Source organism: Nyctibius grandis, chromosome 8 (assembly GCF_013368605.1).
Source record: "Nyctibius grandis isolate bNycGra1 chromosome 8, bNycGra1.pri, whole genome shotgun sequence".
Lineage (NCBI taxonomy): Eukaryota > Metazoa > Chordata > Aves > Nyctibiiformes > Nyctibiidae > Nyctibius > Nyctibius grandis.
Window position 1 is genome coordinate 36,644,502 of NC_090665.1, and position 25,250 is coordinate 36,669,751.

Here is a 25,250-nt window from a genome sequence, read left to right on the forward strand (position 1 = left end):
ATTTTGGGCTGGAGGCACCAAAAGCCATAAATAGCCGGGGGAGGGGGGCCGCCGCTCGGCCAGCGCGCCCCTGGCCGCGCCCGTCCCTGCCGCAGGGACGCGGACGAGCCGCGGGCGAGGGCTCGGCGGGCGGTGCAGCCGGGGACCCGCCGCCCCGCAGCCCGCCCGCTGTTGACCTGCCCGCGGCTGGGGCGGCGGCACCCCGGCTGTGTGACGGCCACGTCCCCAGAGATCCCTGCCTCAGGTAACGGCAGGGTCCGGCACCCCAGCAGCGAATTATCACCGCGTACTTACCGCCACCGCAGCCTCAGCGAACCGCCGCTCTCGCCTCTCGGCCCCGAGTCAGAGCCGGGGGGAAGCGCGGGCCGCGCAGGGAGCGCTCCGCCGTCGGGTCGTGCCCTGCCAGGGGGACGCTTTATACCCACGGTGGTCAGGTCCGAAGTCGTTTTATGGCACATGGAGAGCAAACAGCTAATAATAGTAAAGTGACAGTTAGCTGATGGAGCGGAGAGGAATCCAGCTAGTGCCAGACCTGCGAGACGGAGAGCGCGTTCGGTTTAAAACAGCGCCTTTCTCTGGAAACTTTGTAAAGTAGAAGCAGCAACACGATTTTATTACATCTGAATACATTCCTTCTCCTGCTGAAAGATGACATGTTTCCTACATGTTCAATTGCAAGGTCTCCAGTGCAGAACTTTTTTCTTCCTATTCACTTGTACTGGGTCTACCACACTGGAGCCTAACTTTCAGCTGGATTTATTAAATATTAGGACAATAACCACATGACCTTAGGCTTTGCAAATCTGAACAATGGCTATCAAAGTTAAACCACAAAATGTGTTTGTCTTTTGAAGGACAACACAGGAACTTTCCTCCAGTGCCACCCTCAAAATAGCTGTACTTGTATTTCTGAAGCAAAGGCACAAGATTGCGGTTAACGTAGGGCTTTCCACTCTCAGTAAAATAAGTTTTCAGCAGACAAACACATATAACGTATTTGGGCAGTTCAAAGCATACATACATTGCCCTTCTACAGCAGTAAGGATTAAACACTTTATGTTCTCCATTTCATTATTTATATTACCCCACAAAGTAAGTCTTACTCCAGGAGTGGAGCTCACTGTAACAGTGGGATTTGAAAACAGTCCTGAAAAACTTGTCTCCTAAAACCAAGAGACGAGACACCAGCTTGGCATGGAGCGACGAATGCAATTAAACCGTTCTGGTTAGCGTGGCAGGCAGGGATCTCGCCAGCTGACCAACCACTGCCTCTGTCACACCACTTGCATTGACATTGCCTGCATCATGCCGGCAGGCCGCGATAGCCATCCTTAGGCTGGGGGTTTCTTCATTTCTTAAGGTGTCTGGTTGAATTACTTTTTGACTTCCAAGACTAGAAACACCAATATTTGACTCTTCGGTGGATCACTGGCCTATGTGTTGAAAATTTGTCAATGCTGTGGACCATTTAATAGAAGCAAAATTAAACAGGTTGACAAAATCAGCTCAAAAGCTGTACCCATTCGGTTTCTTTTTCATGTATATAATAAACTTTGTAATAGCTTTTTTTTGTTGGATTTCAGGGAGCAAATTCAAGTTTTAGATACAGTTATATGAGCAACAGTCATTTCACTGAATTATTTTATTTAATATACACAACTGCAGTTCATTTAGGCAATAGAAAGTTCACAAATAAGCTTACTCTGACACTTGATTTGACACATTTAGTTTGACAGAAACCAAAGACTACAGAAGTGCAGTATAATAATCATTAATAACACATTAAAAGTGAGATTATTATTACAACTAAATTACAAGTGATATAAATATTTGATTCTTGTATAATCCCTACACATTCAACATTTCTGATCTTAGGAGTACAGCTATGGCAGAAGAGGATGGCTTTTAAATTTAGCTTGTTCTTATTAGCATGGAAAGTAGCATTCAAAACTATTTAAAAATTTAGAGATTATAAACTAAATTCTGGTTTTGATTATGCATTCACTAAAGTAGAATTGCATCATACTATCAGCGCTTTGGTGCAGCTCTGGCACTTGCGTTTTCAAAGACGGTGGACTTTTGAAATTCTTGCCACATGGCTGGTTATCAACAGATATTCTTTATACACCTTCTAGCTAAGGCGTGTAAACCTTAGGTTAGAAGAGAACTGACACCAATTCTCTGTTGCAAGCAGACAGCTATCTCCCATTTAAATGTGTAGCTCTGTCTCTGGAGTTAGGCAGGACAGTGTATGTGAATGCTGTTTGGGAAAAGGACCAAAGCAACCCAGAGATCAAAAGCCTACACACAGGTACCTGCACATTTCCCTCTTCCTCTCTCCCCCCCTTTCCCCCCCTCCTCTATTTCTTTCTTCCTTTCTTAACTGTTTCTGAATCAAATAGTCGTTGGTGCTATCTTACAGCAAGCAGACACTGTAATTCTTATTTTGGATGGGAAATTAATCTGTCCAATTTCCAACCTGACTCTATGGACTTTTGAGAGCTCTATGAGTGTGTGGAAGTGCTCCTGATTTAAAGGCATATATTTGTTTAAGCCAGATATTATGAAGTTCTTACCCATTTTCTAAATATTTTTGTGTTTCATTAGACCTTTTTCATTATTCTGTTTAAAAAAAAACCTTTCTATTTTGACAGAAGATCAACTTTTAGATTATCTGGAAACATTTATAATCTCATGTGCAACACTGTTGCACTTTCTTCAAGAGCTTTTTATAAAGGCTATGAAAATCGCTCACTTAAATACACATTTACTTCTGTGAAAAATTTCATTTCTGTTTTTCTGTGATGAATGTTAAGGTGTCATTTTCTTCTCATCATTTTATTAGACCAGACAAACCCCAGCAGACAGTTTCCTTTGACACACTGCAACCTCCAGGTAGCACACTTCCTGTGGAACACGCCGTTTACTCTGTTATTTCTATTTCCAGCTATTCCTATTGATTCCGAACCCAAGGAGACACCTTACTGTTGCATATGATTTCATTCATTGACTTGTAAAAAGCTGCCAAAATACAGATACTTTTGAGTAGTATGATCAGGAGAGATAAGTACGTTTAAGCTAAGTGAGATGGGTAAAAAAAACTTCACGTTCTAGTATTGAAGACATACTTGGTGGAGAAAAAAGTATAGCATGGAGCACGGTACCAAGTTCAGCAACCTGAATGGTGGAAATAGGCCAACAGCAGCATTTGGAAGTTCTGTTTTATTACACATAGGAGTAGACTTTTTTTTTTTAAATAAACTGTAATCAGTTGGCATTTCACACAAGTCATATGACACATTTTCAGCAGTTGTATATTTATCAAATGAGTACAACAAAGGAGCAAAATGTCAGCTTCAGTAAAATCTATGAAATTACACAGGCCCCCCTTTTCAAATATCATCATTTTGGGTTGTGTTTGCAACAGAAGTTGAAATGTTTCTAATCGATGTTTGTTTCAATATGCTAGGTTTTAACAACATGCTTCTCAAGTATCTGAACATTTAGAATTACTCTCCAACTACTTAATCTGTATTACTTGACACAGGATAGATTCTTGTGGGCTGGCTTTGTGTGGCAAAGCATATGCACGTGTAGTTTAAAAGCCTAAGCTAACTATGAAACATTATTTCAGTTTACAGAAATTCAAAGATTATAGATCATCGTTATTTATTACCTCTAGTACAGGAAAACATGTCACTGCAAGTGTCCTCATGCCTCCTTACTGTGCTGTGCTCCTATCTAAAGTTCAGGGTTCCATATCCCGAGCCACAGTTTTGCATTGCACATAGATGGCCACAATTGCTTAGATTTCCTCTTAAATAGACAGCTGACTTCCTACAAGGAAGGGAGGAAGATGGAAATGCTTTTAATTATAAAACGCTGCCTTTGATTCTGTTTCATGATTAACAGTTCTCATCATATATCCTCATTTAAAAACATATTTTGAAATGCTACATATGAACGGAGAATGGTATTAGTTTATATGGTGGTGGTAAATAAAGCAATAACAGTTTTAGAAAAAGGAAAAGTTGTAAATTAATTGATGAAGCTAGCATAGCTTTTTGAATATAAATAAGTGTTCTCAAACACCTTCATGATGTTTAGATATTTTAAAACAAAATAAAGTAAAAAATGCATACTGGAAGTCATTCCTGCATTTCCTGCATCACTCTATTACACCGTAGTACAGAATGACTGCTGACACCAACACGAATGCAATTTCAGGGCAGTGGCAACATGTTGAATTTTGTGAGTGTGATTACTTTACTGCACGTGTCACACGAATCAGAGACTGCATATACCCCAGTCAAAACACCTTCTAGGTCTAGACACCAAATGATCTGGACACTCTGTAATGAACATTTTGTACTGTGTGGTCTGGATGATGGGGTAGTGAGGTGGATTGTGAACTGGCTGAAGGAAAGAAGCCAGAGAGTGGTGGTCAATGGGACAGAGTCCACTTGGAGGCCTGTGTCTAGCGGAGTCCCTCAAGGGTCGGTACTGGAACCAGTACTATTCAATATATTCATTAATGACTTGGATGAGGGAATAGAGTGCACTGTCAGCAAGTTCGCTGATGACACAAAACTGGGAGGAGTGGCGGACACACCGGAAGGCTGCGCAGCCATTCAGAGAGACCTGGACAGGCTGGAGAGTTGGGCGGGGAGAAATTTAATGAAATATAACAAGGGCAAGTGTAGAGTCCTGCATCTGGGCAAGAACAACCCCATGTATGAGTACAAGTTGGGGACAGACCTGTTGGAGAGCAGCGTAGGGGAAAGGGACCTGGGGGTCCTAGTGGACAACAGGATGACCATGAGCCAGCAGTGTGCCCTTGTGGCCAAGAAGGCCAATGGCATCCTGGGGTGTATTAGAAGGGGTGTGGTTAGCAGGTCGAGAGAGGTTCTCCTCCCTCTCTACTCTGCCCTGGTGAGGCCGCGTCTGGAATATTGTGTCCAGTTCTGGGCCCCTCAGTTTAAGAAGGACAGGGAACTGCTAGAGAGAGTCCAGCGCAGAGCCACGAAGATGATTAAGGGAGTGGAACATCTCCCTTATGAGGAGAGGCTGAGGGAGCTGGGTCTCTTTAGCTTGGAGAAGAGAAGACTGAGGGGTGACCTCATTAATGTTTATAAATATGTAAAGGGCAAGTGTCATGAGGATGGAGTCAGGCTCTTCTCAGTGACATCCCTTGACAGGACAAGGGGCAATGGGTGCAAGCTGGAACACAGGAGGTTCCACATAAAGATGAGGAAAAACTTCTTTACTGTGAGGGTGACTGAACACTGGAACAGGCTGCCCAGAGACGTTGTGGAGTCTCCTTCTCTGGAGACATTCAAAACCCGCCTGGATGCGTTCCTGTGTGATATGGTCTAGGCAATCCTGCTCCGGCAGGGGGATTGGACTAGATGATCTTTCGAGGTCCCTTCCAATCCCTAACATTCTGTGATTCTGTGATACTATAAGCCTTTAAAGGAAACAACTCCATCAGCTTCACTTACAAATTGTCTGTGCAAAAGTACAGTATTTCATAAATAAACTTTACCCAAATATTACAGAAAAAAGCTTTGGGATACATTAAGTACAAATACAGGGACAGCCGAGCTGCAAATTTAATTTAGGTATATACAATCATACGCTCACCAGTTCTTTTCGCAGATGTACATTTAACCTCCCTGAGTCCTTTTCCATACTTTGCCACGTGATACATTTTCAGATTCTTGCTCAGTAACAGCAACGATAGCTTCGGGGTTAGAGAGAAAAGTGGGAAGGAGTGCGCTCCATTTCATTTGCCATGGATTTTAAGCTTACTGTACTTTTGCTTCTAGCAGCCCACTGGTCATGACAGGCCCATGACCACTGGCACAAGCACCGACATGTCTTAGTGACTCTACTCCGAGATAGGCCATTAAAAGTTCAGTGTGTCGGATTAATAATTGCATAAGATCTTCAGCCAAACTCTCCATAGTTGAGTATCTCACCTTTTCAAAATCAAAAATGTCTTTGAGGAAGAAAAGCACTTGATCCTAGTGGGGGGAAAAAAAAAAAGGAAAAACTTATTTTCACTTACAAGAAGAAAAAAGTATGCCATGCTAGTTATTTCTTTTACACATTTCCTAAGAACATCCATTTATGCATTCTTTTGGTGCTAAGATAGAAGTGCACTAAAGAGACTTTGCAAAACAATTCTAGGCTTAAAAAAAAAATTAATATGAAAATATTTATTTTCATGGTTTCTTACTGTTAGTCTTAATATTAGGAAAATGCAAATATAGGTCTATAAATAAGAACCTCATTTCTTTTAATCTGAAAGATTTTTTTTTTTTAAATTAAGATAAGTGGTAATTAAAAAAAAGTTGCAAACCTTGAAGAAGCAGCATAGGTCATAAAGGGTATTTCTAGGGCCCAAAAAGCCCCATGCCAAAACAGGGCTGATATGTTCACATATAGCATAGAAATGTGCAAAAAATCCATCAGGCACCTAGTGATGTAAAAATTGTAGACAGAAGTTACACAGTAAATTTAGTATAAATCTCTATCATATAAAATTAAGTCTTCAGAAAAGCCTAAAACACCTGCTACTTCAGGGCTGTGGTAACTTGAGCTCCTTTAAGTTATACGGCAACTGTACCAAACAAGTGTCATGATTTTTTAAGAGAAAGTTTTTACTTCAGTGGTACTTTGTATTTTAAATATTTTAAGATTAATAGGCATTAGCCCAAAAAGATCATGAACAATCTACTCTGACTCCCATATGACAGATCAGATAATTTTATTCAGTTATTCCTCTTTGAGCCCCTATACACTATGTTTAGCTGTAACTTGCAAAAAGTAAGCAAACTGCGCAGTTTTGAATGGAAAAAAAATTACACCTTACAAAAGTCCATCTGCTTTTGGACTGGCTATTACTGAGATGAGGCATTTGCCTGCTAGGTCTAATAAAAGCCTCCAAAGGCAGAAGTAAGGAGCTGCTGGTGCAGAGTTGTTCTCCTTCGAAATCTGCAGAGTTTCTTCACTGAGAGGTCAGGATGCAGAAGGGGCAACAGAGTTCCTGCTGCTGGTGAGGAAGATGGTGCTTCGGGGAGGTAAAGGGACATGACTGAATTTTATTTAGCTGTAGAGATGATGCAGGGAGGTGGGGTCAAGAATCCTAGCATACGCAGGTGAGATACAAGATTAATGACCGTGGTCTGCAAAAATCCAAGGTACACGTGTGGGGCCATAAGTCAGAGAAATTACTGTCACCGCTGTTGACTGGACCTAAACTAGGCTGAAAATGTTTCAGCTAAGACTTTTTGCTAAAAAGCTGGTATTAGGGCCCCATGAGCTGAACTTATACAATTGGCAGCCTCTTGTCTAAACTGACATGTCTACAGGATTAAGGGTTGACCTGTAGCTTTGGCAAAATAAATTACAGGACATAACTTCAAGTTCTTCGGAGCCGATTAACAACTTTGGTCCACATAATTTGCAAGGCAACTTACCTTCATTTGCTGTCTTTTCTGCTTCAGTACTGACCAACAGCTTGAAGCCACAGCCTAAATGTAAAAAACCCAAAAAAACCCACAAAACAAACAAACAAACAAAAAACAAAACAAAACAAAAAAGCCCAGAACTTTGTGTAACTTCATTATAAGAGAAATTGTCTTTCATCTCAAAAGTGATCCGCAGAATACTGTATTTCTATATTTTGGAGACTTGTATTGTCTTCAGTTTCAATCTTGTGATAACACAAAGTTTAAAGCTATAAAATATCAGCTGATACAAATAACTAATTTTGTATGCAGTTCATATTTGTTATTTTCAGATCTTACTTTGTAACATTTTCTTTAGTTTAATTCAAATGTATTTTGGCATCCTTAACTGATTTTACAGTTCAACAGTTAGCAACGTTCACTGGGTTTAACTGAGGACCAGTCTCATATACCAAAGTGCATGCTCAGACATAAGTAACTATTTTAGATATTAAGTAGCATGTGAACACATTGAAATATCCTTTTTTCATTTTAGCAAAAACATTCTTGCAATAGCTTCAGATTCAGCTAAGGAGTTTTGTCCAAATATGGATCTGTGAAATCCAATATACCGGTACCAGTACTAAGATTTGTAACTCTCTGCATCTGATTCTCCTTCAGTACTGCAAGGCAGTTTACTGCTCACAAAACACAATGTTATCACGTAACTACAAAAATAAATATAGGCATGTTACCTTTTTTTTCCCCCTCTAGAGGGAACATTTCAATTCAAAGACAAAAATAAAAGGAAAACTAGGAGTTTATAGCTATAAATGGATGAAATGACAGCAGTATCTCTACCAGCTGACTACGGCAGTAGCTGTATGTCTGTAACAGAGGGATGAGATCTATTTGACAAATAAACAGGCACACCTGAAAAAGTGTGAAATATTATCAACATTTGAATGCCTGTGCTGTATTAATTTACTTTTGTTTGCTTGCAACTTTGTGCCTTATTGCCAAATCTCTGGTACATGAACCAAAACCTGTATCTAATATCTAAGATGTGGCTAACAGAAACTTCCCTTCTAAAATCCTACTTTCTCAGAGAAAACTCATTTTTGCAGGACAAGTTAAAGTATTTTCTCCAATACATTCAATCATTCTATATATTTTGGGTCCAGACTTGTAGCTTTTAAATTGCTATTATGAAAAACCTGATAATACAATCTGTTTATTTTTTCTGAGGAATGTTTCAGGTACATATTCAGTTATAATGGAAGCTGAATTAGACTTTACAGTGAAGGATGGTGTAGTTTCTTTTCTTCAAAATTAATGCTATTATCAAGATGATATATACAGTCTTTACCTTGCAGTTGTTGGATTTATTCTCGTTTTTACATTGTGCTTTAAGAATATAAAGCACAGATGGCCGGAAGAACAGTTTCAGTATACACAGAAATTTTATATCAGAATGCTCACACCAATGTTATATTGGTCATACCATCTACTTATTGTAATGTACTACAGAATAATGATTATGAAAATGACACATAAATACTTACTGTTTCTTTAAAAGAGGAATTTAGCCAGCGGTTATTTACTACATTCTGTATAGATATTGGTGGATTTTCTAAATCTTCAAATGAATCCATTAATATGAAGTCCAGAACAACATCATAAAAATTCAGGTTTTTCACCTATATTAAATCAGAACACAATCTAAGTAACCTAGTTTCTCTTTCAGCAGTGGAGTTCAGCATGCACCACATTCTAACTCTGTATTAACATGCAGATTTACAATTGTTTTTAATGAATATTAAAGGTACTTTGTCAGTAAAGGAGAAGTTAAAAAAATATTATGTGCTTTCTGGTACTAAACTGCAGTGGTGGATGCCACTAAATCGGCAATGTAAACAAAAAAAGAGTTGCCTTTCCCACAATTCTAAACTGTAAAAATTTATTTTTAGATGCTACAGCTTTCATAATTAAGGGTAAAAGCACTTGTCAAAAATTCAGACTCACTCCTCTAGCAGCAAGTTCCATTTCAGTATTATCCCAGTGATCTGGTTGTTCTAAAAAATACATCATTTCATCAAAGACATCTTCAAATTTCTTTGGATTCTGTAAAGTAAAAGCAACGAGTATCAAGCAAACTTAACAAAAGAAATGGTTTATTTACTCTGGAAAGTAAATTATGGTAGAAGTTAAATTAACAATAAAACATGAGTTAAAAAAGGCTTTTACCTTTCGTGCTTTCACAATTAGAGCAGACAAGATTTTTCTTCCACTTTCAGCAAGAAATATTCTGTTTGCTGTTTCTGAAAGAATTACCTAGAAAAGGTTTCAGAAAATATAGACATATTCATTCACAGGTTATACTAAGTGACCTTAAACACTTCAATGAAGTTTAATATCATAACCTCTAGTATAATAAGCAAGTTCCTAATAAGCCTTTGGTGCAAAGATTACAAAGCTAATCACAAAACTGGGACTCCTCTGCAAATACGTCCCATTTTAGAATGATATAAATGTAAAAGCAACAAGAAAATATTTAATTACAGAATATGTTACAAAAATGCTTGCACAGGTAGTGCATTGATAGTTTCAGTGCCATGTACTTTAGGCTTAACAAGACAGACAGTCAAATCACTCTCCTTACTATTTACCTGAAAAGCTTGTCGAATACAATGAAGCTTAGCAAGGAAGTCACTGTCTCCTAGACATTCAAACATTTCAGTCCTATATAAAATAGAAAAGTTTTCAAAGGCCATTAAAAAAAGGACACGAAAATTCAACTAAGTTTAATTCCCAGAAAAAAATATCTAGTACAAGTAACTTCTAAAAAATGAGTTCTATATAGAATATTTAACTTTAATTCTTGCTTTTCTTCAAAATAATTAAGTAGATATAAATCAATACCTTAACACTCGTGAATAAATTTTGCCTTCTTCTGCTAAGTGCATAGCTTCTTCGTACAATGGGCAATGGCAAAGGGAATCCAGACCATACGCATTACGAATCTCTCTGTGCTCTGTAAGCTGAAAAAAAAATTTTTTTGAAGTTCATTAAAGAGCTTGCTAACATAATTATTGTAAAGATAAAACAAATTAAAGAAGTTTTCCTGATATTCTACTGGAAGACGTATCCTTTTCTGAATCTGCTTAAAACAAAGAGGCAACACTCAATTAGTAAACAGAAGAGAAACACCACACTATTAACAAGACTGGTACTTTGTAACTTTCAAAACCTGAAAGCTACAGTTTCAGCTTGCAAGTTTCAAAAGTTTAATTACAAAAATAGAGGCAGCTTAGTTTTGTTTTTAATTTGCCTCATTAAATCTAATGGGTCTCAAAGCCTTTAAAAGAAAAATAATTTTCAGGACACAAAGTACAGAATGATTGCATCATGCAAATCTTTAGGAAGCTGGAAATAGTAACATTCTCCCACCACTGTTTTTGTTTCTCTGGTAAATGTCGGCTAGTTACCAAAGCATATCGTATGAAGCATGAGCATCCAGCATTTTACTACAGGCCCCCCAAAAGGTTTTAATTATGCAGTATCCTTTTACTGTAAGTAAAATTTCATAAAATTGTCAGATTCCATTTTAAATTGATTTGTTTGGGGGGAAAAAAAAAAAAATCTGTATTCCTATACAGATTTCTATAGAGTTCTCAAATTGAGACTCAAGTGACGAGACAACAGCTAGGGAATAAGTGAAAGAATAAAAGTTTTAAGGTTAACAAAATGGTATACTTAAATGAGTAATGTACACTTTCAGAATTCATCTAGCATGAAAGTATTTCCACTTTAAAAGTACGTATTTATTTATCAGGTGTTTTGCTTGGAACAACAGAGTAGAATAAGCTCACTTCCTAAAAAAGATTTACAGCTATTAAGACCAAAGATTTTATTCCAATTTAACAGTATTACTCATAGCACCAAATTGTGTTCTGGATTCGCTGATTCAAAAAGCCCACCTGAAAATTTATGTTCTTATTAAACAAAGGAAGCCACACAGCTTTATTTGAAAATATATAGGAAGGAATAACTTAACCAAATGGAAGAAACAGGACTATATTGATTTCTTTCAGATATAAGAAATCTATATACATAGAGACACACACATATATATACACATGTATATATTGCGTAATAGTTAGAACTGCTATAAACCAGTGAAAAATCTTTACTCCAGAATTTTTCTACATTATAGTTAAGAAAGTATTTACTGTAGAACAATACACATATATTTTCCAAAATAAAGACCAAAACAGAACACAAATAAATATACTAATTTATTTCTTACCTGATACAGCTATTACTGAAGCCATAAAACATTCCATTTACTTTATTTCATTTGCAAAGCATGAGAAGAAATAGGTTGTGAACACATATGCACTTGTGAACAGCTGCCCCTCTCTTGGAGGTTATCATTTCTGTGGTAAAAGGGATTGCATTAGTTTTCTCTAGTGAACTTCAGGCAAATCACTTTCTTCAGATATTTAGGCAAACTGACTGACTATGACTGAATTGGGACTCGTGATTTCTGCGGTTAGATGCAGGTAATCTCCATCTGCTGCCAGCAAGCCTGAGATGATAACATCTTTAGCACATGGAGATGCCTGATCGTAGCCTTTGTGGTTACAGATTAGCATAGAATCTGATACCTGGGAGGTGGGTGAAGGCGTTGATTATATTTAGCTTTTTTTTTTTTTTTTAAACTTCCTCTCATGCTAGCAGATGAAATAAAATAGCTGTGTTACTGTTGTGATGTGTACTATTGAGTTCAAATGAAGAAAGCAGTTAAATCAACCAGCTACTAAGCAGGAGAGAAGGGTGTAACTATTCTTCTGCTGAAAAGATGGCTTTGATTACAGGTTGAAGTTAGTCCCAAACAATAACATTTGGAAAGCGGGTGTAAATTCCTCTATCACTGACTTCTCTTAGCATGTAAAAAGAGGACATGAGAAAAAACAAAACAAACTTAAAACCAGAAACTGAAATGACCTCTAAGTTAACTAGAAAAAGTGATTTCCAGACAAGCGCTGAAGCTGCATCATAATGCTCCTCAAGTCATCATGGATTTTCTTTTGATGCTTTCTAGTATTTAAAAATATATTTATAGATATGGTATCCCACGTCTTGTCATCACAGGTAATTTGGACTCTTGAAAGCTCCTTGAGTCCCTTCCTGCCACTCTGTAGTGAACACTTCGTTGCACAGCTGCTGCCATTTTGAAACCGTTAACACACCACAAAGGATGAAAAAGTGCTCCATGTACAGCTACCCAAAGTGCTGGTAGTGTGTAACACAGAGGCTTGTGATGATGGACCTGACGTGCCAGCCTCTAAATGTCTGCTGTTTCTTCAGTGTCATGTGGGGTTACATGAAGAAGAATAGGAAAATGCAGACAAAGAGCTGAAAAGATGAATCACTCTATAGCAGCAATCTAATCTTGTAATGCTTTACTTCTGTCCATTGAAGGCTCAAGAAAGAGATGGTAGTTGGTGACCACTGCACAGGACATTTATGACAACCTGCAGTGGATACCTAACTTCATTATGTTGAAATACTATGTACATCTTCAAAAGTCCAAAGCTTGTAGTGATAACGTCTGTCTCTACACACAGTGCTGCAAAGCAGCCTCTGAAGATTACATGGATTGGATTTGTTCAGATGATAATCAGTTTTCTCTGGACAGTTCAGCTTTAAGGCTGCATCTGCTAGTAAAGAGATGCTGAAAGCGTTGTAAAGCATCAAACCTCTGGAACTTGCAATAGTTTTTAAGCCTGGGATTCCCTGACTGCTCTGGTCTAATGAACAGACTCGGTACTCTTATTTGCCACCCACAAGTTGTTTCTTAATAAATAGAAAAAATTCTCAGCTGTGCATCAAGACCTTGTTGACTACAAAAATAACCACCTACGTGAATGTAACAAAAATAAACAATGCTAGACCTTTTAGGAATTCTTGCTTGCTCCCCCTAATAAAAAGGTCAATTTACTGGCACAGTCAGCATTCCTTACATTCTGAGAAACGATGCTTATCCTACATTAGAAATGCTGCTGATGATCTTTTTCTCTGGCTATCTTTATCTTTTAAAAGTTTGTTGTTTGTTTGGTTGGTTTTTTTTTAAACATAAGTAGCTGCAGGATGAGTGTGAACCATATTTTGGGAGTTGAAAAATGTGATGGTGATTACTAAAACATTTGAGAAGGTACTTTAATAAACTGAAATGATAAAGTGGTGTGTTCTTCCTAACATCTGGAAGAAGACAGGAAGGAAGTTCATGTATTTTCAGGAACTCCTTCTATACTTATTTGTATACAAGACACGTGATACACTTTCAGAACATGATTTTATCTGAATTATTGCTGCAACTTTTTTAATTTTAAGCATTAGTTCAGTGCTAATATATAGATTTGTTACAAACATTACATATATTTCCTAAGAATTAAAAACTGTCAGTAGGAGCAGTCAGTGTATAGGATCACACTGGCTATTAGATGAAACTCCTCCTTGTCCTACAAGTGATAGCGTTTAACATACTATGCAAATACCACACATAGCTAAGGTTTCTGTTAGAGGACAAGGATCAACCCCAGATTTTTATATTTTATTATTATTTTTAAAGCTTTTAGAGCACCATTTAATGACTTGTTAGCTTAAGTTTTCCTATTCATAGCCATACAGCAAGCAACCAAAGTTGTTCTTGGAGGGAATCAAAGGAATCTGGTTCCTGTTGACCACTCTTCATTGCCACAGGGAAAACTCTTTCCCACAACGGAATCTTTTTAACTGGGGCTACATCTGTTAGGATGCAGAAGACAAATAATGGAAAAAAAAAAAAAAACAACACAAATGAAGCATGAAATTTGAGGAATTTGTTAGAAAGGACATAGGAATGGGAGGTGTTTCTCAAAGTGGAACAGAACTTTTCTGTTGCCTACACCACCACTGACATTATTGGGAGGTGGAAAGCTTCTGACAATGAGATGAATAGTCAAGCTTTATTACTGGATATTGTGCTTCACTGGACACCATGAAATCTTTTTAGTTTGCCCAAAGTAGTAGGCAGCGGTTAGTGGCACTTCAGGGACAGGTTCTCCAAAGAAATAGTATTACTGTTAGCACAATGAAGGACTTCAGGGATTAATTCCTTCCTCTCCTTCTCCATACATTTTAAGACTATAAATATGAGGCACCTGCATACACCTCGTTAAAGTTGTTAGAATAGGGAGCTCCTTACAGTTTGCTACCCAGGGCATGCTAGACTGCAGGACTGCTGTACTACCTTTGTTTTTGAGGCAAGACCATAATCCATGTCAAATTGGACAGATGACATGAACACAGAGGAAGTGACCAGGATGAGAATAAGGCCTGAGAAGATCAGATTACGGCCACACTTCTGAAGGCAGTCAAAATACAGGCATGTCTCTGATTTTTGTGATGAAACAGGAAGAAAACCAAACCAAACCCCTCACTTATGCTATAGGAATACACCTTACTATTACTTGCCAACATTATTTCATCTGGCATTCCCTATTTCAGGAAAGGAATAAAACTTCGATCTAGAAACCAGGGAAAAGGTAACCCTACCTTTCAGTGACAGGGCTCTTTTTGGGCACTTTCTGAATCTAAAATTCAATTTCAGTCACTTCGAAGGTTTTGGTGCCATATACGAATAATTACAGGCATATGGAAACTGGTGTTCTTTCCCTGTTACCAAAGCCTGCTCCTTTCTGCACTGTTTTGTTTTAATAGATTTGAACTGAGAAAAAGACAACTTTAGTAAAGCAATTACTGATAAAAAAAGAGCAGATAAGGCTTTATTCACAAGTCTAAAAACTCTCCTAAACTTTGGACTGAGTTAACATTTTAATAAAGCAAAATTTATTTGATAATAGAACTACAGATTCAGTTCTAATCAAGATATGAAAATAAGATATGATAAATGCAAGTGCACTGACAATGGAGAGGCAGCAACAAAGCTCACTGTCAGGAAGAGCAAGAAAGAGCTTCGATTGGAAAGATGGAAAAGAAGCCAGAAAGAGAGAGAGAGTGGAGACCTTTATCTGGCACACTCACTGCTGTATTCTTGCCAAAGGTGGAAGCTATTTTGATCACACAGTAGGTAAGATAGCAAGAATACGAAAAGGATACTAACCCTCATAAACACCAGTTGATGGCAGACAGTCTCAAATGAGGAAGAAAATACCATTATTTATCACAGTACATAGTAACAATAACTTAATTAGGGCAAATGGTTGTGCTTACCATCCCTTCTGCAGTGCTTCCAAGAGCCTACATGTGTTTAGAAATGGAAGTCTGTCTGGGCTTGAGAATGGCAACTGCCTGTCTAAATCATCACCTTTACAAGGATTTGGGCACCTGTGTGTTGTAGGTGTCCAGACTGGCACAATTCTGTATGAGAAGTCATCAAGTACATGATCCTCAGCATCCTCTTGATTATCAGCCATAGCCAAGATGAAGTTTTGGCATACCCTACTGCTATCCTGTAGAGCTCATCAAAAGGGCATGTGATTTAAACTCTGCCAACTGTCCCAGTTTCGTAGGGTTCTTGAAAGCCATCTTCCTATGTTTTGTCCTAATATAACACAGCACAATATTCTTGTTGCCTCCTAAGCAGTATCCCTGTCAATTTCCATCAAAACATCTACCTATGTCTTGTTTTAGGATTCCCTGTATCTTTGCTGTTACCCCTCCTGAGGGCAGTGAACTAAATTTGACTTGACTGCGTGTCAGCACTGAAACATGGAAATAGTTTCCAGCCTCTAGGACCGGAGTCACACAAAATACTTAGTCCTGCTCCTTGGGACAGCATGCAATGTAGAAGGAAGATGAGTAACTGCCAACATACAGCTTGTAGCATGATGTGACCACAAAAAATGCTGCTACTTTGTAATTTCCCAGAAGGTGAAAATACTAATGATTCCAGTAGGGCAAAAATCACACACCAGTATACACACTTACATGAATTTCAGATTTAAAACCTCTGCTAAACATTTCTATCAGCACACAGAGTTTAGGATAGTTACTAAAACTGCAACTGCAATCAAGGAGCACAGGACAAAAGAAAAACTGCCTGTTTGCCCATTAGCTGACACAAATACAAAGCCAGAAAAGCCTCAAGCCTCTGAGTCTGAAACAGTCCACTTTTTTGCAAGTGCAAGAATAACAAAATGAAAGAAGTAGATAAGCAAGAAGCAGCTATCCGACATCACTGTGCCTAGAATAAAAAAAAAATCTGTTATGTCAATTCTAATCCAGTTACATCAAAGTGATCACTGTTCTATACTAATAGCTGAAATACACTGACTAGTAGTTATTACTTTACATCAAGGTAACACTATATTCATAAGAGAAGACCAATTCACAGCATTATTTTACCTGCGCCACACAATGATGTCTCAGCAGCTACTACCAGAGAGCTAACTGGCCCTGTAGTTTAAGCCCAGTGGTTTATATTTAATCCAGAATTTTGATGGTGTTCTGGTTTGAACACCAAACTTCAAGTTGTTTATGGCTTTGTTAATCTTCAGGACTCCTATCAGCTGAGAATTTTAATAGATTCTTCAATAAAATCTGAGAAAGGAGATCAGAGAGCTTGTTCTATTGGCAAAGGCTAGAACAGCTGGAAAGGAAGAGAAAGTCTTTCTAACTTTGTTCTGGAAGAAAGAGATAACAGACGTGTCTTTGAGGTATCAAAATGTGGAGAATACCTTCAGAATATGTAAAGACAATCCCGTTGCCAATTTTGACTCAAACATTCCTTTAGCAAATACTGAGACAATCTAGCTTCAGGATAGGACGGTTATTCCACTGAGGTGATACATCCTGGAGTTTTTTGTTTTTTTCTTTTTTTAAGCCAAGCAACACAAATGAGCATAATGGTTGTTCCCATCTCCACATACTTGCAAAAACAGTTGGAAAGTTCATGGCAGGGGGGAAGATACAAAGTGTACAAACTATAATGGTTTACAGGTCCTCTCAAGAGCTAACAGAGTTGAAGCAAGCTTGAATTGTGGTCTTGTCCAAATTACAGGAAAGAGTAACCAGTCTCTATAGACACAATCTTAGTAGGAATGAATGCTAGGCATACCATCACAACTTAATGTCAATTACTAAATCAAGTGAGTCACAGTTTAATGTGAATTACTAAATCAAGGTAATTGTGCCATGGAAAAACAAACCATACAACAGACAGTCAAAAGATAATTGCAAAGAACATGTATGCAATTCTCTCTCTTTCTACGACTGAGTTTAGTAGCTTAGTTGTAGTGCATACATAATAGCAATATCTAATACAGAATGTATCTGTTGAGACCAACTGCCTTTCCTCTAATTTCGAGAAGAGTGCTAGTCAGGATCACTTCAGCTCCTGAGAGACCATAAAAGGAGATATTCCTCATTCAAATAAGTGTGCTGCTGTATATAAAACTCTTTCAAATACTTCAAGGGAGCTGTAGCAGATTTCAGCTAATAGACAATGCCTTGCTATCCAAAGATTATTTCTTTATGTATCCTCTGTGACTTATCCAAGAAGATTAGGGAAAGTTAGATGAACTATATTATATTGTGCATGGAATGTACTAAAATAGGTAGCTGTCAATTTCTAATAATTTCATCTCAAAAAACCCCACAACTCCAAAAAAGACAAAGTCTTCTTCATACATCTTTATATTATGGTAAGGGAATAGGGGGCGCAGGGTGGGGGAAGAGAAAAGAGAAATGCAGTTCATGGTGAAAGGAACTACTACAGCCACAACTGATTGTGCTTCTTCACTCACGAAGATCTGATATATTTTTCAAAAGCAACTTCCTTTGAGAAGGAGTTGGGGAAACATTCTGCCAGTGCACAAAAAAAAAAAAAAAGATAAGAAGCAAATTGATTCCAACTTCATCACTTGAACTGCTATGAAGCTGGTTACAACTAAGCAAGGAAAGCTTCTTTTTTTTTTCCCCCCATAAGACAAATACACTTTGCTTACAATAATCTGCAAAAAATTAAGATTTTTTTTATTCACTGTTCAAATAGATCAATGAATCTTTAAAGAAGCAACCTTTAAGACTCTTACCTCAGCTGTGGAAACAAAGGAGTCTGTCGATGCAATGCTTAATGTATCCCGAAGGCAGCTATCATCCATATTATCCTTTACAGTAATGTCTGTATTTTTATCTTTAAAATAAAGAAAACAAAACTGATTATCAGACTGTCAGAAAATTCCATTTAAGTCTTAAAAAGGTGTTTCATGGTATACTTTAATGTAGTACTTCATCTGGAAGGCACAACGTTGTACTACTATGAGAGTAAATTCTCCTATGACCTGCTAACATGTATGAAGGTGACTTTATTTTTCTGTCTTTAACGTGGACTTACAAGCATCATCTGCAATGAAGAGAGAGAAGAAAAAATATTTCCCCAGGGATTTTGCCTTTTCTTCGATAGACTTCTGAAGATCTCTCTATCTAATTTACTTTGCTATATTGTTCTAAATCCTCTGTTAAGTCTTTAACTTGGCTGTGTTATATAACAAATGCTTAATGTTTTAGTAACCAAGAAATACTGTTCTAAATAAAAGCTGTTAATAAAAACCAGCTTCACTTGAATGCGTTTCATTTTCTGCTTCTCATGCCTTTTTTCTCTTGCTGGTTCTTCAGGAGAGCAAGTGAAGTTTTTAATCTTCCCTGTATCCTCTTTCCCCACCAAGCTTTTCCATTGAAATAACACATCTAGAAGCATTTCCTACAGTACTAGAATTCTTAACACCTTTAAAATAACTGATATTTTATGCTTAAAATCATCTACAATACAGTTCATCTTAGTTTTCCTTCATTTTATTCTCAGATTTCAACTGTTGCACATATTACTAGTATACATCGTTTTGTTTTCACCATACAGAAACACTTTCACAGAAGGATTAAATTCATAAGTCAGGAAGTCAGACTTTGGCTTGATGTGCCCCATACTACATTCTCAGTAGAGCACAGGCATTTATTTTGGGTTACTTTACCTTCAGACATTACACATGTGTTGCTAAAAGTCTGTTTTATTTCCAACAGTCAGCAGCAACCAGCTACCCAATGTCATCCAGATCTGTTGCTATGGCAATACTCCACAAAACACACTATTACATTGCAAAGTGGCCAAATGCCCATATACTGGAATGGTTTACTCATCAATTGAAATGCTACAAATCCACATAACTTAACTATTATTTCAGTGGTTGTTATGGTTTTATTAGTTATGGACTTGGAATGACAGCTCAAAAATTGCACATAACAATAAATATCTGTCTTCGAGACTATTCACTGAGGGAAAAAATTATTAAAAGTTTGGACAAAGATTTTACTAGATTGAGTTAGGCAGACTCCAACTTGCAATCACAACTTCACTGATATTCATATGCAAGTTTCTGATTTTTTTCAGATCATTCTTAATAGTTTGTTCTTTTTTCTGACCCCTTAAAACCAAGAGCAAAAGTACAGCTGCATCCAAGTTGGTTGAGAAACAATCACATACTGGAATTTGAAGAGCTGGAAGAAAAAAACAAACTGTGGTTTGTAAAGCATTTGCTTGAGGTCTGGTAAGAGCAGATGGGTAACATGATGTTTCCCTCTTATTTCTAGCTCATGATTTGCATAAATCCCCTTCTAATATTACATTAAATTATTTTCTAATACCACTTTTTCACGTAAGCAGCTGCTGAAACTGCAATAATACTGTTAAACATAGGGTAGTACAGGGATGCACAGCCTGGTTGCAGATTTTTCCACTGAATCTCTCCTTTCGGCTAAGTTGTTTTCCATAATAAACTTGCAATTAAAGCAAAAGTTTCTACATCTCACAATTAGAAAAGCCCTCTAGCACCTGGTTCAAGTGCAATCCAAAGTAGTATTATTTTCCTGATCCTCCCAGTCTGTAGGCAACATGCAACCACTTACTTCATGAGAAATAAACAGCTATATTCTAAGCAGTAATGCAAATTACAAACTCCCTACAAAGAGTGAAGTGTGGCCATTTGATAGAGATCTTACTGATGGCTGTACTGAAGATGTTAAGATAAGGACTCAACTCTTATGCACATGAAGTGCAGCTGTCAAGTAGTCTCATATATCAACTTATTCACAACTCAGGAACGTCTCCACCACCCTCACAGGGAAGTCTCGACTATAGCACGGGCTGAAGCCTCAAAGCCTTTGGATATTGTCTGATAATTACTGCACTGTTGTGGGCATATGCAAGTTTATAGCTCAGTGACAACCACATATCCCCAAACTGACACTGAAGTATTTAACACTGGGCTATGTGATTGATTACCTATAAATGGGAATAATGCTATTTAACTAAAATTTATTCTGCATATATGTAAAAAAATAATTGGTGCCAGTGAAGGAACCCCAGAGTTTCCAGCCCAGAATACCACAGAATCAGAGGTTCTTCTGTAGAGTTTGCATCCAGCCTGCTACAGATTACATGAAGCTCTAGAGATAATAAGATTTTGAATACATCTATATTTGCTGAAGAAGTCACAATTCCAAGCTTTCTAATATGGGCCTAAAACTGTCACCTAGCCAGTATGTTTTTAACATGTTAGTTGAATATGGAATATCTGTGTTTTCACTCAAAGAAAATTCTCTCTACTACAAATAAAGGCACAAAATTTGCATGTTATGACAAAAAAAAATGATTAAAAAAAGGTTGGTAATGCTGAGTGAAATAATAGCTTTGGCAAGTGATATGTGCATGCAAAGCACAGCCTTCCCAAAGAAAACAAAACAGCCTTGTCTGCTATTTCTGACTTTCAGGCCACCACCACCCTAATACCCTAAAATACCCTTAGCCAAGCAGGTGCTTATCAATACCCATGCTGTGCAGAGAGCACACTATTACGAAAACGTTAGGGTGAAAATTAAGTTACAGCTGGAGTACATACCATGCAAGTACCAGGAGAACATTCTTAGACACAAGAACATGAGAAAAAAAGAAAAGCCAGCAGCACAATGAGACTCCTGGAATGAACAGCTGCAAGAGGAACCCACCCACCAGAGGCTGCAACTGCTCATAGAGTCATCCCTAGTTCTTATGTAGTCTAATACCTTCAGGAAAGGAATACTAGTGAGTGTGTGAGCTTCAAATATACTTTACTTATTTGAGAAGCCAGGGAGTTATTTTGGGTTCATTTATATCTGTAAAGAGGATGAAGTAGAGTTTCAGACATGATACTAAGAATATGGAGTATTGCTAAAGCTTGTGAGATTAATCCTAGCTTTATAAGATTTTGCAAACTACTATTTATTTGAAACTATGCAGCCTAAAAAAACCCCAACAAACCAGAGCAAAACTACTTTCACAGCTATTCAGAGAGTACTAGTCTAGAATATTTATTTGTCTTTGCTCTGGTAGGTTTGTGTGATAAGACAGACCACAAAACCAACCCTCTAAACTCTCAGAGCAAAATCTGACCTTAGAGATGGAACTGCACGCAAATTAACTTTTTAGCATTCAATTGGGAAGTATTCACCATCAGATAGTGTTCTAAAATTCTGAAAACTGTTTATATGTTATCTTCCCTCCAACCCTGAATGAAACATGGCATGAGTTCGCAAGTGAGCCTGGCACTGACGTGCAGCAGTTAAAAAAAGAAAGCGCTTACCCACCGGCAAAGAATTCACTGGGAGTTAAGGAACTTAGCTCTGAGTGCCACCGTTAAAGCCATGGTTTCCTATTCTCCCCAGCCCTCCCACTTCAGTGGAACATCAGTCCAGTAATACATCACAAGCAGGAAAGCAGAATGGGAAAGGAGATATTTGACAAGACTCCAAAGATGAGAAAACCTTGCAAAGGAATCCACTTATGAAAAGTCAGGGTACCCCAAGAGCAGCGGGGTCCCAGTATTCTGCCAGGCTACCACACAGGCAGCCACTGTGTTGTGTGCTAGTCAAGCCCCTTAGATGTGTGGCTTCAGGCCTGGACAAAGGAATTACAATAATGAAGCTCAGAGAGCACAGAAGCATGAATTACTACATAATTTAGTTTCAAGAGAATGTGTCACAAGCAGCCCAGTGGCTTGTCACCACTGTTGCTAAGGCATCCAAAAGCAGCTTTATTTATGTTTATAAATAGTCATAACTCTGAGAGTGTTGACTGAATATTCATTAAAAAATCATCAGTCCTACCAAGTAGCTACTAGTGTATTACATGAAGTCTTACAGGATGCACCTAGAAAGCAGCAAATTTTACTTTATGTTGTATTTATAAAAAGAAAAGAATCCCAACCTTCAGATGGCACCTTCTAATGACTGGGTCATATAGCAACAGGTTAAAAAAGGCAAGCCAACAATGGAGCAGGGTGTCCACACAGACCATTCCGGATTTAACAGTTATTGGTAAAATATGTGTTTATATTCACCAGTAACACAAATATCTGGGTTCAAGAAAGTGCCTGTAGCTGGAGGCATCTCACCTCACTGTATATAAACAAAGCTGTTATTGACTTCAGTATAAAAATACATTTCAGGTCAGGGTCTCTTAAAAATACCTAACCAAATCTTGTACTCTACCAGTACATCAGCATGTATCACGAGTTAAACGTGTCTCATGGTTCTTTGTTGGGACTGCTCTGATGCAAACTGAAGTGACAGATTCCTTTAAAGAAACAAAACAACACTCCTCCCACCCACCAAACCCACAAAAAGACACTCCAGTGCTGTTCGATCAGCCAGCCTGGCCATCGGTATGTGCTCACACCTCCCGCCGGCCCCTGTTGTGAACACACAGCTTCCGCTCACCAGTAGTTGACTAGGAACTCAGCAACCAAAGCAGTGGTCTAATGGAAAGGAACAACTGGGGAAAACAGAGTATGGGACAGCACCAAGTACTTAGTATTTGCAATTTTACCTTCCTCCTAGTACTCACAGACCTCTTTCAAGGTAAGCTTTGGCTGAGCTAACTGCTGAGCCTTCAGATTACATCCTTAACAAATACCTTAGTAGTTTTCATGCAGAGAATAATCTTCTGGTTTTGTGCAAACAGAAGGCCAAATCTTACTTCCTCAGTAAAGGCTGACTCAACAGAGCTCTCATACTTGTTCTCAAGTACAGGTATAATCTTCAAGGTCCACATAAAAGCCTTTCCCTACAATACTCTCACATAGGTATAAAAAGGCCCATTTTCCAAGACAGTGGATGCTCACTTAACTATCATTATGAAAATACAAGATGTTCTTCATTCACACTGTGTTCTGTATTTAGTACTTTGATGTTATTCTTAAGACAAAAGGAGTCCAGCTGATTAAAAGCTGAATTAAAAGCATCTGTATAGATGACAGTAATAGATTCTTCATGCTTTAATAGAAGTAGAGAATGTACATAAAAATTGTATAGTACAATCCATTAAGTTTAGAAACATAAGCAATAAAATCCACCTGAAAATAGAGATGCACCAATTTGCAATATTTGTCATCTGGAAAAAGATGCAACTTGCCTAAATAACCTTATAATCTCCAAGAGATTTTTCCGCATACTTTGGAAAGAAATAATAGCAATTTCTGGGATGTTTATAATAATTAGGTTATTTTCAGACTTTCACGATACTGACTTTGCCCATAAAGTTATATTATCTGCTAGGCACCACATGTTTAATGATGTATAAAACAACACAACATGGCTACTGCCCTTATATCCTAAAATAGTAAAATCAAGTACCTCTTGCTCTCATCTAGCAAAGGTAAAGACAGCACAAAATATTTGTGCACAACAAGTAAAAATCATATATACCTAAGAAAGAAATTTAAGCATAATTTATTTCCTATAATCCATAGACATAGGTATATTAAATAACTCAAGCATATTAGGAAATACTATATAGCTTTGATATTCTGGAATGGGGATAAATCAAATGATTCTTTCAAGATTTAAATCTGCTAAACAACTTTTCCATAAATTTGATAACTTAATTGATATTTTCTGATAGTGCCCCTGAATCACTGTGGCATGCTTTATTATAAAACCAAAATCTCAAAATCAAAAGATCTCACCATGAGGAACTCTGCAATTCAAATGTCAAGGAAGAGGCAAAGTAAACATACATGGTGCTAGATTGCTGAAATCTGAATTTTAAGAAAATAAAGCAGCATCTAATGTGTATTTTATAATCTGAACTTACACATCATATGTGCTGACAGCTGAGAAATCAGCTTAGTAAACACAAAATAAATGTATGCATATGTTCACTTCTCTGGTTCACTGCTCTGAATCTCTGCTTGACATAAACATATGATCCTGAAACAGATTTGAGATGTATATCCTGTGTAAACCATGTGTCACTGTTAGGTCTCTCCCTATCATGCAGATTTTTGTTTCTTTGAAAACGTAAACTCTGATTATTTGTCACCACACATTATAAGGTTCTACATTTACACAGGGTTACAATTTTCTGCAACTTCTTTTCTTTACCTTGAAGCTAACAATCAGTGAATCTTCACTGATTTTAAGGTTTAAATCCCTACCCTTTACAGAAAAATTTGATTTCTGACCACCCTCCTGTTTTAAAGTCTAGTAGGTTAGATAACAGTTTCTGTACTTGTATTTGATTGGAGAGAGAAGATCTGGCAATCAAGTTTGCTCAGCTGTCTAATCTGCATAGAGTCTATTTAGATGGATGTGCAACACAAAGTTGTCACTGGTTCCTCTTCACCGGGGTACTCTATTCTCCTGTAGTTCAGAAAGCATCACACCTATTTTGTCCACAGCAAAGTCTAGTTTAAATTC

At 37.7% G+C, this 25,250-nt stretch overlaps 1 protein-coding gene across 3 annotated transcripts in view; it reads right to left on the reverse strand.

The window, feature by feature from the left end:
• Positions 1-1,627: 1,627 nt before the first annotated feature.
• MIGA1 (mitoguardin 1) overlaps positions 1,628-25,250 on the reverse strand; it is a 41,658-nt gene continuing 18,035 nt past the window's right edge. Inside the window, exons 8-17 of one of the 3 annotated variants that reach the window (XM_068406609.1) lie at positions 18,557-18,657; positions 10,377-10,495; positions 10,124-10,196; positions 9,702-9,788; positions 9,480-9,578; positions 9,020-9,154; positions 7,485-7,538; positions 6,365-6,481; positions 5,982-6,026; positions 1,628-3,837 (exon numbers count right to left, since the gene is read on the reverse strand). In XM_068406609.1, the coding sequence (XP_068262710.1) occupies positions 3,742-3,837; positions 5,982-6,026; positions 6,365-6,481; positions 7,485-7,538; positions 9,020-9,154; positions 9,480-9,578; positions 9,702-9,788; positions 10,124-10,196; positions 10,377-10,495; positions 18,557-18,657 (926 nt within the window). In that variant the 3' untranslated portion in view covers positions 1,628-3,741. Of the gene's footprint in view, positions 3,838-4,879; positions 6,027-6,364; positions 6,482-7,484; positions 7,539-9,019; positions 9,155-9,479; positions 9,579-9,701; positions 9,789-10,123; positions 10,197-10,376; positions 10,496-18,556; positions 18,658-25,250 lie in introns of those variants that run through there. The other 2 variants (XR_011048660.1, XM_068406608.1) reach the window with 2 other exon arrangements.